Source organism: Sinocyclocheilus rhinocerous, unplaced genomic scaffold (genome assembly GCF_001515625.1).
Source record: "Sinocyclocheilus rhinocerous isolate Xijiao unplaced genomic scaffold, SAMN03320098_v1.1 scaffold1238, whole genome shotgun sequence".
In the NCBI taxonomy this organism is placed as follows: Eukaryota; Metazoa; Chordata; class Actinopteri; order Cypriniformes; family Cyprinidae; genus Sinocyclocheilus; species Sinocyclocheilus rhinocerous.
In genome coordinates, this window is record NW_015662954.1 from 1,360,960 (window position 1) to 1,382,181 (window position 21,222).

Consider the following 21,222-nt stretch of genomic DNA (forward strand, 5'->3'; position numbering starts at 1 on the left):
GAAAAAGATTTAAATTCTAAGAAAAAACACAAAACCCACAATTCTGAAGTGCATTACATTTTTTTTTTTTTTTTTTCTGGCATGCAGTCATCTTTCAGTTCCATTAGTAATGTTTGGGACATAAGGAGCAGAAGAAGTAACCACATCAACTGGGATATAATAATGAATTAATCTAAACGACTGCATCTAAACCCAGCTGGCTTTTATCTCTATTTTAGTCATAACTTTTGAGATGGCCACTTCATTTATTGGGCTAAAAGATATCTGCTCATCTCGTGTCCATCCATGCGTGTCTTACAAGGGAAAGTAGTCTATTTTAGCCCTATTACAGGTACCCAATAAAGCAAAAAGCTTTGATTTTATTGTAGGATGCTGTTGGGCATGGCAGCAAGCGTAAAAAAGTGGCAACAGAAATATGAAGTTTACTTCATTAGAAAAATAGGTCATTTTAAACAGCTTCAAATGTGGTTCTTCCAATTGATGCAAATATCCGTTGCATAAAATTGTAGGTTATTATGTATTCATTCATCAATTTATATGCAGTAGTCTACAATGATGGTTTAGCAAAGTGATTTACATGATTATAAAAGTGCCGCGCCTTTAAGAAAATGACGTTCCTCTTGTTGGTCATTGCTTTAAGTGACTTCTCAGACAGTTTCTAGAGAGTTTGAGCCATCTTATGAATGATTAAGTGGAGTTTCATCCAATCACTAGATTCGAGAGCAATCTCCATTCTTTTGCAGTGAAATCTGGATAATGACGAGAATCTTTGGCTGAAAGAAATGACTTGTGGTTCAGTGATTTAGAGGATTCAGCTAAGGATTCTGTTTAAATGATTCAAACAGTTTTGAGTAATTCATCAATAGAATCAGTTCATACGAGTCACTTGTGTGTGAATCATATCACACTGGTAACTGTGCTTTAGAAAGACGTTTATCTGAATTACAATGCAAATTCGACTGATTAGCAGTAAATTCAAACTGAGCGTTCTTTTGGAGTGATTCATTAAATGAATCAGTTCAAAAGAGTCAAAATCAACTCGGTTAAGTACACAAAACATTTCTTGCTTCATTTCAAGTAAAGCAAGAAATGATTTGCGGTTCAGTGAATCAGAGAATAGGATGATTCATCACTGCTCTGACAGATAGTGATTCATTCCGCTAAGGATTTTAAATGTTTTAAGGATTTTTTTTTTAAACAATTCAGCTAAGAGTTTAAATGGTTCAAACAGGGTTTGTGAATATTTTTGAGCGAATTATAGATCACATTACACTGGTGGTTCCCAGCAGGCACACAATGTCATAAGACGTTGATATTTGGTTAAATTTCGGTTGCGACGTCGGGTGACCAAAATTCAATGTCAATGTTAATTTGATGTCCAATACCTACCTCAGCTGACGTTGATATTCGTTGTTTTTAGGTTGTGTAACCAAAATCCAACGTTAAGTCAATGTCAAATTGGCGTCAAATACTGACGTCAACCTGATTTTCACTCTCAACCAAAATGCAACGTCTGTCCGACGTACAACTGACGTTATATTGACGGCCTGTGCCTGCTGGCTTGTGCTGTAGAAAGACATGTTTATCTAAATCACACTGCAAACTCAACTCTGGTAAGTACACAAACCATTTTGTGCATGAATTGACTGGCAGTTCAATGAATCAGCAAATCAGATCATTCTGTAACACTTGACAGATTTAATCATTTATTAAGCTAAGGATTCTCTTTGAATCATTGTTTCTTCTGAGTGTTTTATTTAAAAGATTCACTTCATAAGAGTCACCTGTTTGTGAATCGCATTGCACTGGTGGCTGTGCTGTTCAAAAACGTGTTTATCCGATCGCACTGCAAACTGGACTGAAATTGAATAAAGTTGAATTTCTTTCTCCTGTAAATTGAGGAAACATTGGCCGCTAAGTGTCTTAAAACATTATGTGGCGGCAAACAGCTTTAAGCCCATGAGCTATTATTATTGTAAGGGCAACTTCCCACGCAGAGGTTGTTCGAGATGTCAGGAAATGAGCAGGTCTGTTGACGTCAATTCTCGTGTAATTAAGCGTAGCCTTGCATTGGATTGCTTTTGTTTCGCATTGCCCTTTGTAGTAAAACGCTTTCAAAATCCAGAAAACAGAAAGAAAGCTGCTGAAGCAAGCTATTGGGTCTTGAAATTTCAATAACAATTAACCTTTCGCAGACCCAGAGTGCAAAAATATCGACTTTATTTCTCGCCGAATGCCATGTGTACATTCTACGACAAGCACCCAACGGATCAAAACGTCTTTGATCATAAAACACAGTCATTTAAGTGCTCTCGAGTCCTTCAAAAAAAGGACGGCACAAGGTCACACGTCAGCCAAAGTTTTCCCAAAATACTCCTAAAGGTGCTCTATTATCATAAATATCCTCGCGTTTCTTTGCTGGCTGTGAATGCGAGAGCCGCCAGCTGTGGGGGGATGCTGGGAGTAAATCATGTCCAAGTGGAAATGTCAGAGAGGGCCTTTCAGACGGGGCTGCCTTGAAATCGATGAGAGCCAGAATCATGTGGTTAATCAGCCCCGTGTTAGCACTCAGGAGTGAAGGAGCAGATCAGAGCCCCGCCGAGAGAGTGTTCTCACTCCATACCGAGAGGAGAGCCATGCTCTCGCACCCGCACACAAGGGCGACTCCTGCTGTTCGCCTCCACCAGAACTCTGCTTCAGTGCTTAAGTGATGTCTTTATGATAATATGACAAGACAGACAGACACACACAAACTCGCTCACGCACACTCACTTATCTACCAGATCAACCAATCCAGTCTCAGTCACGCACACTTTTCGATGTAGTAAAAAGCAGCAATCTGTTTTGATGAGGTCTGTGGAGGGCTCTCAGCCTCCTGATGAAAGCTGTCCGTCAGCTCACGATACGCTCCTCAGCTGAAGAAATACACTGATTCTTTCACTTTTTCCAGGTCGAAATCACCTACAAGAGAGACAGTACATGATTACAGTCTTTTAGGGTGGAATATGTAACAATGAAAACAGAACAGTTGATTTTAGCACTCATTTAGTCATTTAAACCATCAGTATACACAAGAGTCAGATACCGGAGTACATTTTATTTTGTAATTATTTAGCTTTGATATGAAGTCTATTTAGATTAAGTCTCTTATGCTCACCAAGGCTGCATTTATTTGATCAAAAACACAGTAAAAACAGTAATATTGTGAAATATTGTTTTAGTTTAAAAAAACTGTTTTCTATATTAATATATTTCGAAACGCAATTTATTCCTTGGATGGCAAAGCTGATTTTTTTTTTTAGCAGCCATTACTTCAGTTTTGAGAACAGTTGCACTGCTTATTATTTTTGTGTAAAACGGGATACATTTCAGTCTTTGATGAATAAAAAGTTCAAAAGAACAGCATTATAAATGTCTTTACTGCCATTTCTGATCAATTTAATGCATCATTTTTATATAATTGAAAAATGGAACTACATTTTGCCTAACGCACAAAAAAACTACTGTAAAATTTAAGTGAAAAAATACTGTGACCAAACAACGTCAGCATAAATGTACATATATAAATTACAAATACACTTTAACATTTGATTGTTTTTTATGCTGACCCAAAGCTGCATTTATTTGATCAAAGATACATCAAAACAGCAATACTGTAAAATATTATTATTACATTATTTAAAACAACCATTTTCTATTTTAATATATTTTGAAATGTAATTTATTCCTGTGATGGCAAAGCTGAAGTTTTGCGTATTAATAGTTTAGCATTTCAGTGATCAGCTACAACATAAAAATAATTATTGGTATCGGCAGAATTTCAACATCAGTTCATCCCTAGACGCTGATTTTGAATATCCATTGGCCAAAAATTGACATTTAATTATTTCCAGAGATTTTTAATTCACTTGTAGCATACAAAATATAGATTTTAGCTTTTAGGGTGTGTTCACACTTGTAGTCCGGTTTTCTTGGTTCGTTTGGTCTGGACCAAAAAAGAAAACGATACATTTGGTCCTGGTCTGCTTACTGTTCAAACAGGAATTTTTGACAGAGAACCTAAAGATACCGAACCTAAAGGCATAGTCATATGGGTTGAATGATGTATATTCCGTGACAAAACGTACCGTTTTTAACTTAACTTAATTTTGTTTTGGATACACACTCATTCCGCATCGTCAAATCATGTTGCATAGCGTCACATCTTGTCATTACATCCTGTTTTTGGTTTGTTTAGAAGTATTTGGTTTGTGTTGCATTCATATTTCATTCGAACCGCACCAGAGTTCGTTTTAGTGCTGTCAAACGATTAATCGCGATTAATCGCATCCAAAATAAGTTTTTTTTTACATGATATATGTGTGTACTGTGTATATTTATTATGTTTATATAAATACATGCACATGCATGTATATATTTAAGAAAAAGATGTTATATTTATATATTAATTATATTTATAATATAGTATAAATTATATGAATATAAATATATACATGTAAATACATGTACATATTTTCAAAATATATGCTGTATGTGTGTGTATTTATTTATACATAATAAATATACACAGTACACACCCATATATCATGTAAACAAAAACGTTTATTTTGGATGCGATTAATCGTTTGACAGCACTAACTTCGTTTGGAAGCAAACCGAGTTGTACTTTTTTAACAAAAGCAGAATAGTTTTTATAATATCAACCATCTATTGGTTATTGGCCTTATAGTTTATAGTGTTTATTTATTTCCTTTTTTAATTAAAGGTAATTAAAGTCATTTATTCCTGTAATAGCAAAGCTGAAATTTTGCAGATTTGGTGATCAAGAAACATTTTTTATTATTAGTGTTGAAAACACAATTATTTTCAAACGTAGCTGTCATGAAATTGCCAAAAATGGAGAAAACAAAATGCATTTCCTTGCAAAATAATTGATTTTCTTTTCTTAAAATAAAACAAAATATGACCCAGACATTTTTTGACAGGATTTTATGAGATCCACCAAAAAAGTGCTGCTGTGCACATTAGCAACTGCAATTAATTTTAAAGAAATGTAGAACCCCAAATCAATGAATACTAAAAATTTCAGACATATCAAACAATACCATGCCACTCTAATCAATCCATTCAACTCTAATCAATTTCATTTGTTCTTGAGTACATGAAACGAATCCCACAAGAGGTATTAATTTAGATAAAACACGTGCAAACGATTGTGGGTGGTCTGCTTGCTTGTGCACAAGATGTCACCTTGTTCTGAAGAACAGAGCAGAGGAAATCAGGCCTATGGGACACACATGGACGGACACACACTCCTCAGGCAGACAATTTCATTAGTGAAAATATGGAGGAGTCCTGGAAGAATACTGAGCGTGACTCCAGTAGCACGCTTATTAAAACTATAGAAATAATATTACAGAAATAAAATCAGTGAGTGTATCACTGTTACACGGCGAATGAATCATCTTATTGCTAGTTTTCATTGACGCTGAGCTATTAAACATGTTGTAAAAGCGCCCCCTCAATATTGTCTCTGCTGAATCAGCGATTTGATGTGCCAGATGTGTGTGATTCTGCTGTAAATGTGCCCATGTTGTCCAGTGCGTTTCCTTCCGGCCCGTGTTACGTAAACAGATTAACCAGTTGACAGAATTAACTGTCGTCAGTTTAATGAAATCTATCTCGCTGATGAACATAAAATCACATGTGCGGTTCTGCGAGATGGTGCGACGTTATGCAACGGTAAAAAGCTGCCTTAAACCAGACAAGCTGTCAATCGGATGAGGTCGAGCCGCCCGACTGTGTGTCCGAAAGTGACGGCTGCAGTGCTCAGGGTTTAACTCACCTGTTTGAGGAACACTGGCCAAAAGCTGTGCCATCTTAAAGTGCTCTTCAAACTTCTTTGGCTTGGATACAACCCTGTGAGAGTGAAAACTGGACTCAATTGAACTGAACCACATTATGACAAAGCATTAGATAACCGAGAAAACATGAAAAGACAACTTTACGCGTTTTCAAAAATGATGATTTGAAAAAATGGTTGTTGTTTGTAGGGATGCACAATATATAGGCAGCATATCAGACGATATTGGTGGTTTTTGAATATTTATTTGCTCCTGTCTATTTCCTGTCTATCTATAGGCCGATTTTGAATATTCATTGGCCAAAATTGGACATTTAATTATTTCCAGAGATTTTTAATTCACTTGTAGCATAAAAAAATATTGATTTTAGCTTTTAATATAATATTTTCGTCCCTTTTTAATGAAAGCAGAATAGATTTATAATATCAACCATTTATCAGTTATTGGCCTTAGTTTAAGTGTTTATGTATTTATTTTTTATTAAAGAAAAGAAAAAATAATGTAACACAGATTTATAATTTTAGCAATTTATCGGTTATCAGTCTTACCTGATCTTTATTTCTAAATACAAACTATTTATACATATTATTTATACATTTTTAGTGTGTTATCAGTTTTCTTTAGGTAGTACAGATTTGTAATGTCGGCCATTGATTATTGGCCATAAACAGAAAGATACTATAATTATTGGTATTGGCTGAATATTAATATCAGTTTTCTAGTAGTTAGCGGTTTAGTGGTTAAATACTAACTATTTGTTTATTTATTAGTATCACCTGATAGTGGATATTTCATGGTTTCATTGTTTTACAAATTCACTTTTAGTTTCCAAAATTATTTATCGGTTATCTACCATAATATGGAAATTACCATTTATCTGCCAATATTTGATATTGAATTCTAAACACAAAGTATTTATACACACTGTTTAAGTGTGTATGAATTTTCTTTAAGCACTATATATTTGTAATATCGACCATTTATCGGTTACTGGCCATAAACAGGAAGACACTATAATTTTCAATATCAGTACACATTTAGATGGCATTTAAGTGGTTAAATAATTTTTTTTAAACGTATCTGTATGACCGGATACTGAATATTTTTCAGTCGATATTTAATTGTATTTGCCTATTACAAATTCACTTTTAGTATCTAAGCATTTATCGGTTATCTGCCTTAATGTGGAAATTATGATTGATCTGCCAATATTTGATATTTAATTCTAAACACAAAGTATTTATACACACTGTTTAAGTGTGTATGAATTTTCTTTAAGGATTATACGTAGATTTGTAATATCGGCCATGTATCGGTTATTGGCCATAAACAGAAAGATACCGTAATTATTGGTGTACAATGCCATATTTTCAATATCAGTACTCCATTAGTTAGCATTTAAGTGGTTAATTACTATTTTTTAAATGTATCAGTATCATGTGATATTGGATATTTAATGGTTTCTGCCTATTCCATGTTTACTTGCAGCATACAAGCTATTTATTTCATAGATTTCAGTGTTTATTAAAAAGAAAATACCACATTTATAATATCAGTCTTTTATCAGTTTTATTGACCTTATTGGCCTCTTTATTTCCTTTTTTAAGTGTTAATTTTCTCTCTTTCTTTTTTAAAGAAAGTAGCATAATATTAGTCATTTATCGGTTATCGGCCTTAACATGAAATAATTGTTTATCTCTCAATATTTGATATTTACAAACAATTACAACCTATTTATTTCAGTTTTTAGAGTGTATCATTTTTCCTTAAGTACATCCCAAGTAGTTAGCAGTTTAGTATCTAACTACTAATTATAATAGTTAAATACCATTTAGTCGTTAAAAACTGGAAATGTGCAATGGGACTTACGGTGGCCTGCTGCAATATTTCTTTAGAAGAAACCCGGACAGCTCCTTTAGAATGGGCTGACTGTGCAGAGCCACAAACTGCTCACGACACATCTGAGGAGCGACAAAGAGCACTCAGTCAATCATTATGCACACTAATGTGACGACTTCAATGCTATCTCCCTCTCGCTTCCCCTTTCCCTCAGACGTTTCACCTCTCTTCTATTTGAACTTTCCCATTTTAAGAGGAATCTGTGGTCACAAAGCATGTCAGGGAAAGACTCGCAGACAATAGACCACTCACAGAAGGAGAGAAGGATGGGAAAAGATAAAAGTCCAAAAAGAGTCTCAATTCAGACAGATGAATATGGTTTGAGAGAATAGATGGAGTTATTAAGCTTCAGAAGTTCATCGCAAGTGTCACATGGAGGTTAAGCTTATCTAATGAAGGTGACTGTTAAGTAAGTAAAGCCAGTGAAACAACATGATGGTGAGTAAATGGTGACATAACTTTCATTTTTGGGAGAATTATTCCTTTTTTTTTTAATCAAAGCAAGAGAAAAATTAGTTCTAAAACAGATCTTTGAAAGGAATCAGCTGAGGTAAATGAAATTAAACGCTAAAGTAAATAAGCTTTTTTTTTGTATTTGAAGATAAGTCTAGTTAATGGCAGCTTTCCAAAAAATGCTTCAGTTGAGAGGATGAGCGGTATGGCCATTCAATAACAAAATAACCCATCCTGACAGGGTTGGTTATTGAACATATGGTGAACTCAGCATGCAAACATCTGGCCGTTGAGCTGACATGGTTGGGCCGCTTAGTCATTCCCGTTGAAAGAATATGCATTGAAAAATATTCATCAGTGAACGCTCCGTTCCTTACACACCCTGTTCATGATGTCCACCGTCACAGCATGGGTCCAATAACAGTCATGGACGGACACAAACGTCAGACCAGCCCTGCATGTTTGAAGAAAACAGGAAAATGTACATACCACATAAAAAAAAACCCCAACAACAAATAACTACAAAAATAATGAATATTATTGTTCATATAATATATTTAGATTATAAAATGTATTATTAATTATTTATGTATTAGTAATGTATTAGTTTATTTTTATGTATTATGTACTAGTAATTATTAAATACCTGGAACACTTTATTGTTATAAATATTAATACAAATAGCATTATTATTAATAATAATAAAACCAATGTGTTATTGTTGAAGTGTGATTAATATATTATTATTATTATTAATAATAATAAATATAAGAATTATGAATAACTTACTATTATACAATATTAATACTATTATTGTTGGTATTAATAATAATGACTTGTTCATATAATTTATGTATATTATAAGATGTATTATTATTACATATATGCATTACAAATATTTTTTATTTTATTATAAAATATTTTTATTAAAATATGATTTTCATTTGTATTACTAATATTAATATTGTTATTATCAATAATAATAAAATGTTTATATGTATTATTATTATCATTATTTATATATTATCATCAATTATAATAACATTATTATATTACATTATATTATATGTACATGTACATGTACATATTATTATTCATTATACATATATTTCTGGGCCCGTATTCACAAAACATCTTAAGGCTAAAAGTAGCTCATTAAGAAAATCTTAAAAATAATGGGCGTGTCAGTCCTAAATTTAGAACTCCTAAATTTTCGCTCTAAGAGTATTTCACAAAGCGTTTTAGCGTTAAAACTAGCTCCTAAATCTGTGAAAAGTTAGGAGTAGTGAAGAGGACTCCTAAGTCACTAAGACCGAACCACAAACTATTCCTAAAATGGCTGTTGCCGGCAATCTGCTTCTGAACGTAAACATTTTAGAAACATTTGATGATAATGACCTTTTAAAAAGGTATGACTTTTAGTTTTTTTTTTACACGTTTGCATGCATTACTATCAGCCATGATTATTCTACTCTGTTAATTAAAACCTGTTTATATGCATATCCGCTAACTGTTTTTGAGAAGCATACATGTAAGAGGCTGACAAAAAGCTGAACATATACTTGTTTAATTAGTGACACTTAGCCTGCATTTTAAAATCTTTATTTGAATGTGGCAATTAACATTTTTTTATTTTTAAACCTTTATTTGAATATGGCAACATAACATTGTGGTCTACAATATTTCCATGAATAAATCTCTGACAGAGACTATCAGCCAATCACTGTGTGCATAGTTAATAAGCATGCTGACATCATCCATAGCAACGAGGTCAACCCCGCCCTTTGACTTCTCTCTATTCCTTAGTAAAAGTTTGTCTCAGCAGCTTTGTGAATAGGTTTTAAGAGAAAACTCTTAGCTAAAAACTTTTACTGCTATTTTAGTGGTAACATAAAATGTTTTGTAAATACGGGCCCTGGTCTACTAATCATTTTATGTCACAAAAAGTATTAAAAACATTCAAATCAGATCTGCATATTGAACAAAAACATGTAAAACGAAATATAATTTGTATCATATATGTCATAAGAAGGTAATATTGGTCGCTCTCTATTCTTAATCCTGGATGAACAAACTCTTGGTTTTCTGTTTCACATTCTTCAAATCTTGAGATTCAGGTTAATGTGCTTATTTGCATGTTTATGAGATATAATATGGCCTGAAGAAGCAAAAACAAACAATACAGTCTCTTAATTTCTCCAGTTATGTTGGCTAACACTACAATCGTCATTTTGAAACAAAATACAGAGCATGAAAAACTGTGACTGTACCAAACGTATGAATATTTAATGAGGTAAACTCTTAAGTATATGATTGGTGGTTTGTTGTTAAGTCTAAACACATAACCCAGTGTTAAAAGCCTGTTTGAGTGTGGGATGTAAAAAACAGTCAGCTCATCACCTGTAACAATGCAGTGATGTCAGCATCATGTGAGTGGAGTCCAGAGAGTGGATAAAATTAGGAGGGAAGGCGTTTTTCTGCTTCATGCTGTCTGGTTTCCTAAAAAAGGCACGAGAAGAACAAGCTTAGTCTTGGTACGAAGCACACTTGGGTAATTAAGGCCGGCGTCGCCATCTTCTCGCTGGGCAATACATACACCTGTAGCGCCAGGAGCCATACATCACTGAACAGGTAGGTCAGTCTTAATTACCATCCAAGACAGAGACACACAATGAACATAGAGCACCTGCTGAACCAGTAAAGAGTAAAGAATAATGTGTGTGCTTATTATGGCTGAAGATATTTCATTATACTGCTCCATATCAGGCTAAATAGTTCAGAATAAAAATAGTGATACTTCAGGTCAGATACTCTCAAATTTCATCATGGGTTTTATGAAGTGATTCCCATTCCTTAGCCTGTGGGGTTAAAGGGATAGCTCACCCCAAAATGAAAATTCTGTCATTAATTACTCCCCTTCATGTCGTTCCAATCCCGTAAGACCTTGGTTCATCTTCAGAACACAAATTAAGATATTTTGATGAAATCCGAGAGCTCTCTGACCCTGCATAGACAGCAAGGTTACTACCATGTTTAAGGCCCAGAAAGATAGTAAGGACATCGTTAAAATAGTCCATGTGACATCAGTGGTTCAACCGTAGTTATGAAGCTACGAGAATACTTTTTGTGCGCAATGAAAACAAAAATAACGACTTTATTCAACAATTTCTTCTCTTCTGTGCCAGTCTTCGACGAGCGTTCACGAGAGCGTTGTGGTACTTTCGTGAGCACACAGAGAAGACTGCCCCAGGAGAGAAGAAATCTTTGAATAGTCTTTATTTGCGTTTTCTTTGCGCACAAAAATTATTTTCGCAGCATCATAAAATTACGGTTGAACCATTGATGTCACATGGACTATTTTAACGATGTCCTTACTACCTTTATTGGCCTTGAACATGGTAGTTGCGTTGCTGTCTATGCAGGGTCAGAAAGCTCTCGGATTTCATCAAAAATATCTTAATTTGTGTTCTGAAGATGAACGAAGGTCTTGCGGGTTTGGAACGACATGAGGGTGAGTAATAATGACAGAATTAAATTTTTTTTATGAACTATCCCTTTAAAGTACACCACATAACATACATTCTTATTTTAAAAAACTAACTAACTAACTAAACCGTTGAATGGTAATGTACATTTTATACAAACTAAGTACTGAAGCTATCAAGAACTACCTATCTACAATCTTTAGGCTTCACAGAGCGACATTGTGCTGGAGATAATTTCTGGGAATTCAGCGAGGGCTTTAGGTCACTGGCCACAAGAGAGCTGCTGCCACCCTCATAATTTCATCATTTATTCAAGTCTCCTCATTAATGAAGGTCTATTCAGCCTCTAATTAGAGCACATGAAGGATCTTTGAATCAGTTCGTGGTCTTTGTGAAACTCCAGTCAGGTCTTCTCTTTTAGCTGGTCTCGAACAAGCTTCTTCAGCTGCATCCCACCTGGAGACTGTCCTCTGGGAAATTAGAGCGCTTCTATTGGATAAGGTTGAGATTTCTTTCACCACCTAGAAGAGTAACTGACATCTGGTACATTGGCATCAGAAGTACATATCTGAAGAACGGCCCTTCAGCTTGGTCTGCATGGACACCCAAGGCCATTTCTCAAAGCCTGAGAGCAATGTATTATCACAGTGGCGGCTGTCAGTCTAGCCGCGAGCGTTTTTGGCCATCTTAGAGAAACAGGAGATCCCTTTTCGGCACCCCGGCTTCTGCTAATGCGATTCCTGTGATAGTCCGTACTTGTATGGTTGTCTATGACAGGCAGAGATAGAGAAATACAAGTGAGGCCCGTCATAAGTGGTTTTTAATCATGTCCTTGCAGCTTTTGGAGGAAGGTCAGCAAGATAACTCCCATCTGAGTCTCCTCCAAGTGGTATTAGCCAAGCCTGAGTAAAGCTCTGCAAGGATTGAAATGAGGTGATGGTATTAAAACAGCAGATGCTTGCGTACGGATTGAACATTTGGGGTTTCGGTGGGAAGCACAGAAGTGTTTGTTTAATAAAAGATGATTGCCTTGGGAACATATGGTAAAGTGGTGGATGACGGTGCATTTGTTTATGCATGAAAATCTTAGAGATAGAGTCGAATAAGCAAAGACACTGCCGCCACATAAACAAACAGTTACCAGTGAGGCTTTAAGGGATATTTCTTGCAAAAATTACAAGAAATTAATATTTAGCCCTCATGTAGTATTCCAGTCGTTTTGACAAGGATTTTTTTTTCTTTTCTTGAAAATGCTAGTTAATGTTATCACACTGGATTAAATCTTGGTGACTTTGCTCACACAGGGTATGAAAACTTCCCACCAAAAAATGGATAATTTTTGTACTTTCTTGGGATTTTTCTCCCACCTTGTTACATTTGTGGTGTTCCCAGTCCAAAATGACCAGCCTACAAAAAACTGCTTTGTTATGCAATATTATCACCAAATCTTGGATTCAATATTTTTGTCAACTTGTTTTCTTTCAGTTCTCACAGATTTTGTACTTCTTTTTGGAACCAATTGGTCGAAGGTATCAAATAAAATAATAATAAATAAAGTTGACAAAAAGATTGAACACCACAAATGTAGCAAGGTATGAAGCATAATAAACAAGGCTGGTCATTTTTGACCCGGAACACTAAATTAAGCAAAGTATTTTTAGCACAGCACAAGAGTTCAAAATATACTTGTTCCTCTTGTGCTGATATGGATCACTTTTATGGTGCTTTTGTGTCCTTTTAGAAGCTTGAAAACATCAGTGCCAATTCGTTGTAATTTTATGGAAAAGATTAACTAGCACATTCTTCAAAATATATTTTTTGTGCTCCTCAGAAAAAAAGAAGGTTCTTTCAGGTTTGAAACGTCATGAGGGTGAACAGACAATCTACTATCTCGTTAAAACAGTTACATTTGGAAACAACACAGTTCTAACTCAAACAAGCCAAAACATACTTGGTCTCCATTGCAAGTACCCAGCAACAGACGATAAAACCAGCAATGATTTTAAATCTATTGTTCATTCCGGGTAGCCCTCCATTCAGTAAATGACATGCAGAATGTGCAGCAGTGACATTTCAACACAAAATGCCACTCTTCTCATCGGAGGGACTTTCTGCTTCTTTCATATCCTCCAGGGGTTTCTGTATATGATAATGAATTCTGGCCATCCATTGACAGGCCCAGAATAGTGTCAAACACTTGCGTGACACAGGTGCTGCCTTTAGGTGTTCCTGTTACTTGCAAATTTGCTGTTTAAGCACTCCAATTTAATTGTTTAATGTGCTCTGTGGAGTACGGTGCAATAATACTATACATAATAAACCAAACAAGAATGAAAATAGTATAGCAAAGACTTTCAAAGATACTTGTTTTCTGCAGTATTATTATGTTGGCTCATAGCACCCATCACAATGAAATTTTGAAAGCAAACAAAAGTTCAAAGCACAATGTTGTTAAGTCACAACACCATACAGTTCAGCTACAAAACAACTAAATTAAGCCACTACATTAAGCCACAATGCAAAAAAATGCTTTTGACCACAAGGAAACAGTGTTATTGTTAAGTGCCAAAAACAAAAATGAAAACAAAATAAAAAGATTTCCGCTATCTGAAATAAAATATATTTAGTTTTAGTTTTTAAGGGATAGTTCACCCAAAAATGAAAATTCTGTCATTAATTACTTACCCTCATGTCGTTCCAAACCCGTAAGACCTTCGTTCATCTTCAGAACACAAATTAAGATATTTTTGATGCATTCTGAGAGCTCTCTGACCCTCCCATAGACAGCAAGGATCCTTACATGATCAAGGCTCAGAAACGTATAGGAGATCGTTAAAATAGTCCATGTGACATCAGTGGTTCAACTGTAATTTTACAAAGCTAGAGAATACTTTTTGTGCACAAAGAAAACAATAATAACGACTTTATTCAACAATTCATCTCCTCCACGTCACCCTGGCGCCATTTTGGAGAGAATCAGATACGTAAACGTAAACTAAACATAAATGTAAATACGTAAACGTAGGATCCTTGCTGTCTATGGGAGGGTCAGAGAGCTCTCAGAATGCATCAAAAATATCTTGATTTGTGTTCCGAAGATGAACGAAGGTCTAACAGGTTTTAAACGACATGAGGGTGAGTAATTAATGACATAATTTTCATTTTTGGGTGAACTATCCCTTTTTAATACATGGTATGGTATAAAACTGACTGCAGTAAACATGAAATGCCACTAGACAGCAACAACACCAAATTGTGCTGAGAAATGTAACAACTAAACTAAAAAAATAACGATACAGTGAAAACAAAAAAACTAAATTAAAAAAATAAAATAAAATGAATAAAAGATTCAAACTACAAAAATCCTGGTGACATGGAAATTAAGATTTTTAATGGCATAATTACACAAAAATAATTTGTCAATTAAGGCGAATGCGTTTTATTTGAACCAATTACTTTATTTATTAGATTTTACTGAATCACAATCCATTTTAATGGATTAATAAAAACGATTCAATACAATGCATTTTCATCAAGATTTGGCAGCTGAATTATTGTTCAAAATCTCTTGAAAAGATTAAGAGAACAGACACATCATTCAAAATGCCAAATGAATCATGTAAATAATACAATGAACAAGAAGCCATGGAAATGTGGGGAGAGGTCAGAGGTCAGAGGTCAACGTCAATACAGGGGTCAAAGTCAGAGAGAAGTACTTACTCATTGGCATCATGACTTATATGGATGCTCAGGTTCTGCATGCTGCTCTTGAGCTGCGAAAAACAAGAGAAGACAAGAGAGTCTGAATGGGTAGCAAGAAAGAAACTACTATGAAATGAAAAGCAAACAGCTTGTGTGGCAATGTCACTGCTTTGAAACTTAAGTATTGCATTGTTTACAGGGGACACCATCATGTAAAAATTGGCTTTAAATGGGTTGCTATGTTAAATGTTCCCAGTTTAAATATGATATTAGTTGACCTTTATCCAACTTACCACATTGACCTCTAATATAAGCCAATGCATACGAATATTGCTTTCTGCTCCAGACTGACCTTCAAGTTTCCTATTGATCCTTTTCAAAATCTGATTTGAGCGAGTCTCTTAATCTAAGACTGACCAAATGTTCTCAGAAACCTCCACAAACCACTAATATTGACACACTGCCATTAAAGAACAGGAGCTTAACCGTAGTAAAGGTTGGCGTCCATCACCTAGACGCTGAGGTCGGGCTACAACCCATGAGTGAGTGACTGCTCTCGGTATAGGAACTGTCAGCGTCAGGGGTGCATCCATCACATTACTTCTTTGATTAGTCTCTACGGTGCCCCAGGAGCCCATCCCGATGCGGCTCAATTCAATGGAGAAGTGCAGGATGACAGGGAATGAAGTTTCAGAAAGTGACAGATGGACATAAAAAGGAAAATGTATAGAAAGTGCTGATGGAGACAGTAAGGTGAAAGGTTTTGCTGGTAATTGGTGTGCAGGTTCACTGGGACATGAAGGGGGCAAAAGTGGGGAAAAAATGAAGTGAAATGTGTCCATTTTGGATTTCTGATTTGGAATGGGATACGTCGCATGTGTCAAAGTCCGCTCCTTAAGAGCCACTGGAGCTGGTTGGAGCTACACTCTGCAAGACAAAACACCTGCCTGGAAGTTTCTAGTAATCCCGGAGATCTTGATTAACTGGTTCAGGTGTGTTTAATTAGGGTTGGAGGAAAACTCTGCAGGACAGTGACCTTCCAGGAAGTTTGACTTTCCTGGTGTATGGGAAAAACGAGACAAGTGGCCTTTCAGTTGCAATGATTTATGAGTCCATTAGGGCTCATTAACAGGAACAACAAAACCGAGGAGACATTGAGGGGCGTGATGGGGGTGAGCCAGGCCTTCTGACACGTGAAGGGTCAATTTACATCCTCGAAAGCTCTTGGGAAAAACAGGACTTGCAATATACTCCTGATCCACTGGTTCTGGTGGTGAAACTAAAACTCCTAAATAGGGAAGACAAGACCAAAGCAAGCCATGTTGTCAAGTTGGCACGATGCCCAGACAGTGAAAAAGGGATTCCTATCTAAAGTGCGATGAGTCCTGGCTTGGACAGCTGCCTGTGCTTTTCCTGCTCTTGAAAAGAAAGCATGTTGCAAAAGAGCAGCTGTATCTCCTTCACTTGTACTCTAGTGCAGTGGTTCCCAAACCTGTCCTGGAGGACCCCTAGCCCTGCACATTTTGTATGTGTCCCTTATCAGACACCCAATTCATATCTTGCAGTCTCTACTAACGAGCTGATGAGTTGAATCAGGTGTGTTAGATAAGGGAGACATACAAAATGTGCAGGGCTAGGGGTCCTCCAGGACAGGTTTGGGAACCACTGCTCTAGTGTCCTTTATTGCAGAATTCAACTACAAAACCTTACATGAATCTAAAAGCCAAAATTAAGAGTTTTATGCCATTTTACTGGGACTGAAAGTAGAGAGTATGACAGATAATGATGAAGAAAGCACGGAGGAATGGGATCAAGACAAGCTGCGATTGGGATTTGACCAGTTTCCTGCATGAGCATCCTATACTGTATGCCAAAAGAGCAGCATCTAACTTTCAAGGATTCCAGCTATCCACAAATCTGCCACCTCTTTTATTGAATGCATCCATCTGAGCCACACAGCAAGACTCTCTAATCTTTTAGCATCCCCAAGAGAGAGGCTTTATACCACCGGTGACCTCTTGCCTGGTTAAATCCTCTGGGAATACTCTTGAAATATCGGAATACTCTTGAAATATCCACTGTATTCATCAACGCTTCTACAAAAACAACTGTTTTGCTGAAGGATCAATTAAAATGGATGATTCATGCTCTGCCGTCATGCAGAGCCCTGATCTTTCTGATATAAAAAAAATTAAATCTTGTGGTGCACATATTAAAGCACCTCGTTTTTGATCTGACTTTCAGACCAGGCGAAACTTCAGCTTTAGTCAATTAGCAGGATGTAGAAGTCAAAAAGTAGCGTTTTGGGTCATAAGAGTTGCAGTGGGGCTTGACATCCTTTTGGGATCAGACTGTAGACAAGGAACACCACAAGAGCCCCAGGGGAAATCATAGATAAGGGAGACATACAAAATGTGCAGGGCTAGGGGTCCTCCAGGACAGGTTTGGGAACCACTGCTCTAGTGTCCTTTATTGCAGAATTCAACTACAAAACCTTACATGAATCTAAAAGCCAAAATTAAGAGTTTTATGCCATTTTACTGGGACTGAAAGTAGAGAGTATGACAGATAATGATGAAGAAAGCACGGAGGAATGGGATCAAGACAAGCTGCGATTGGGATTTGACCAGTTTCCTGCATGAGCATCCTATACTGTATGCCAAAAGAGCAGCATCTAACTTTCAAGGATTCCAGCTATCCACAAATCTGCCACCTCTTTTATTGAATGCATCCATCTGAGCCACACAGCAAGACTCTCTAATCTTTTAGCATCCCCAAGAGAGAGGCTTTATACCACCGGTGACCTCTTGCCTGGTTAAATCCTCTGGGAATACTCTTGAAATATCGGAATACTCTTGAAATATCCACTGTATTCATCAACGCTTCTACAAAAACAACTGTTTTGCTGAAGGATCAATTAAAATGGATGATTCATGCTCTGCCGTCATGCAGAGCCCTGATCTTTCTGATATAAAAAAAATTAAATCTTGTGGTGCACATATTAAAGCACCTCGTTTTTGATCTGACTTTCAGACCAGGCGAAACTTCAGCTTTAGTCAATTAGCAGGATGTAGAAGTCAAAAAGTAGCGTTTTGGGTCATAAGAGTTGCAGTGGGGCTTGACATCCTTTTGGGATCAGACTGTAGACAAGGAACACCACAAGAGCCCCAGGGGAAATCACATTTCCCCTTTTTCCAAGGACACCGCAAGTGTTTGGCCATTAAAGCAAAGGCGACAAATGATTCCCCACGGCTTTCATTCCTGCTGGTTGTCTTCCTTACAGAATTACCAGACTGTTTTTCCTCAACTTGACGTATAGCCTGTGAAAGAAACATTTCAGCCTCCAAAAGTGACCCCTAAACTGATTAACAGCAAACAATCACATTAGCGAGCTTTACTGATGCATATCCCAAGTCTGGTTCCCTCCCAAGTGTAATTTCCTTTCCCCCATCAACAGACACAGTGCTGCTCAGTGACTGAATAAATACTGCCGAATTCACCCTGGCTTATTTGTTTACTTTGATTCGACGGCATTACACTCCCTTTTCCCTGGCATCTAATTAATTCGCCCCATGTAAAGAAAGATCAAGGGTGGGTTGCAAGAGATTGAATCACAGAGAGGTGACCTCAGATGAAGTGTCTCATTGATGCAGCATGAGAAAACGTTTCCTTGATTACATTTGAAGTAGGGGGTTGAGATTAATACTGATTTTGATTTTTGGATGCTCTGAGTTAAGAGTCACACAGCAGAAGAAAAACACCCAGATAGGTTACGTGGGAGAAGTTTTATATAACTTAATATGTCCAATAGTTCCAACCACATTTTTAATGGTGAATTTTAAAATCAACTTAAAACTAAGTTTCCACAGCCTATTTTACTGGGTTCTGGCAGGATATTCAGTAGAAAGAAAACTAGCATGGACCTTAATTTAAGCCTTCGGGAATCGACTAAATGGTTAAAAAGTGTGTGTAACATACTAATAATCTGCAATAAAGATACAGAACTACTCCCCTCCTAAAACACATGCCAATACCGGTTGGTTGTAATGTAATTGTTCACCCAAAAATGAAAATTTGTCATTTACACATTTACTCACCCTCATGTCATTACAAGCAGGTACGACAGGGTTCCTCAAATCTTGCCCTGGAGGGCCAACGCGCTGCAGAGTTTAGCTCCAACCATGATCAAACTCAACTACCTGTGATTGTCTAATGATCCTAAAGACATTGATTAGCATGCTTAGGTGTGTTTGATTAGGGTTAGAGCTAAGCTCTGCAGGAAAGTGGATCTCGTGGGCCAGATTTGAGGATCCCGGATGTACAACTTTCTTTCTTCTCCAGAACAAAGATTTTTAAAGAATTCAATGAACATAAAAATTACATTACAATGCATTTTTTATATTGGACCACAGACCACCAGAAGAAGCATTTCTGCCACCTACTGGACTGGAGTGCACCTACCAATTTTACAAGGATTTCTCTGTTAAAACAAGAGTTCACCCAAAAATGAAAATTTAGTCATCATTTACCCAACCTGTTTGTCGTTCCAAACCGGTATGAATTTCTTTCTTATGTTGAACATAAAAGATATTTTGAAGAATGCAGGTAATCAAACAGTTGATGGTCCCCACTGACTTCCTTAGTATTTCCCTCGCTATTATGGAAGTCAATGGGGACCAACAACAGTTTGGTTTTTCAAAATTCTTCAACATATCTTCTTTTGTGTTCAACATAAGAAAGAAACATACAGGTTTGGAACGACATGAGGGTGAGTAAATGACGACAAAATTTTCATTTTTGGGTGAACTATTCCTTTAAAACGACTTTCTAACAAAAACCATTATAACACATTTTGGCTGACACTTTTGGGTGTTTTATTAAGTGTTCTAGTTATGATTAATTAAGCTATACTTAAGCTATACTCACACTGACTTCACCCAAACCGTTATTCAATTATTTAATTTTGTGTTCCACGGAAGAACAAAAGCCATACATAACTCAAGGGTGAGTAAAAGATTTTCATTTTCAGGTAAGAGCTAGACCAGTGATGATTATTAAGTAAAAAGGATTGGTTTTAATTTTATGGTGACTTTGGGGTTCCTGTTCAGAAGGAATAAATAGCTACGATGTTTGATTTCATGTTAATGAAGAAGATCGAGCCTGCAATACGGTCTGCGTGGAGCTTAATGCTCCTCACGTATCAGGTTCTTAGACCTTGTCAAACAGTTGAGCCTCAATCACGGCAAAAATCCTCATTAGCAAACTGCGCTGTGCGCGGAAGACCCAGATACTTTGAATCCACGAAGCTGGCAGACTACTACGTGTTCCCCTCAGACATAAATAACCCAATATGCTAATGAAACGAAAACTATAATAAAAGAGATAATCATAAAAAGGGGCTGTAAAACTCACCCTTACACAACACCATTAAGGGTCATTAAGATCCATCATGCAGGTTCATCTATGTAGGGGATGGTACGGCGAACAGGTGGAGGTAGAGCTGGGGCTCGGACGTGATTAATGGGGGTCTTGATGGTGCTACATTAATCTGGTCAGTGTGACATTTACAGGGGAATTGCAAACCCCTGGTGTGACCGCCTAACGTGTCTCCACAGCTAGGTGAAATAAATATAAACACACTATAATGCTCTAAATGGTGTTGTACATGATCAACCTTTGACCTTGACCCATCAACCGTCTTTTGAGGATAAAAGGGTGCGCCATTCATGAAGAATGTGTGTAGTAATGGACCTGGTTAATACATCACAACGTGGACCACCTTCAAATGCTGGCACGATACATCCATGCCTTCATTAAAG

General features: G+C 36.5%; 1 protein-coding gene across 1 annotated transcript in view; it reads right to left on the reverse strand.

Annotated features, from left to right (window-relative positions):
- Positions 1 to 2,775: 2,775 nt before the first annotated feature.
- polrmt (polymerase (RNA) mitochondrial (DNA directed)) overlaps positions 2,776 to 21,222 on the reverse strand; it is a 53,411-nt gene continuing 34,964 nt past the window's right edge. The window contains exons 15-20 of the mRNA XM_016538774.1: positions 15,422 to 15,474; positions 10,617 to 10,715; positions 8,598 to 8,670; positions 7,734 to 7,825; positions 5,846 to 5,919; positions 2,776 to 2,961 (exon numbers count right to left, since the gene is read on the reverse strand). Coding sequence (XP_016394260.1) covers positions 2,912 to 2,961; positions 5,846 to 5,919; positions 7,734 to 7,825; positions 8,598 to 8,670; positions 10,617 to 10,715; positions 15,422 to 15,474 — 441 coding nt within the window. The 3' untranslated portion in view covers positions 2,776 to 2,911. The remainder of the gene's footprint in view (positions 2,962 to 5,845; positions 5,920 to 7,733; positions 7,826 to 8,597; positions 8,671 to 10,616; positions 10,716 to 15,421; positions 15,475 to 21,222) is intronic.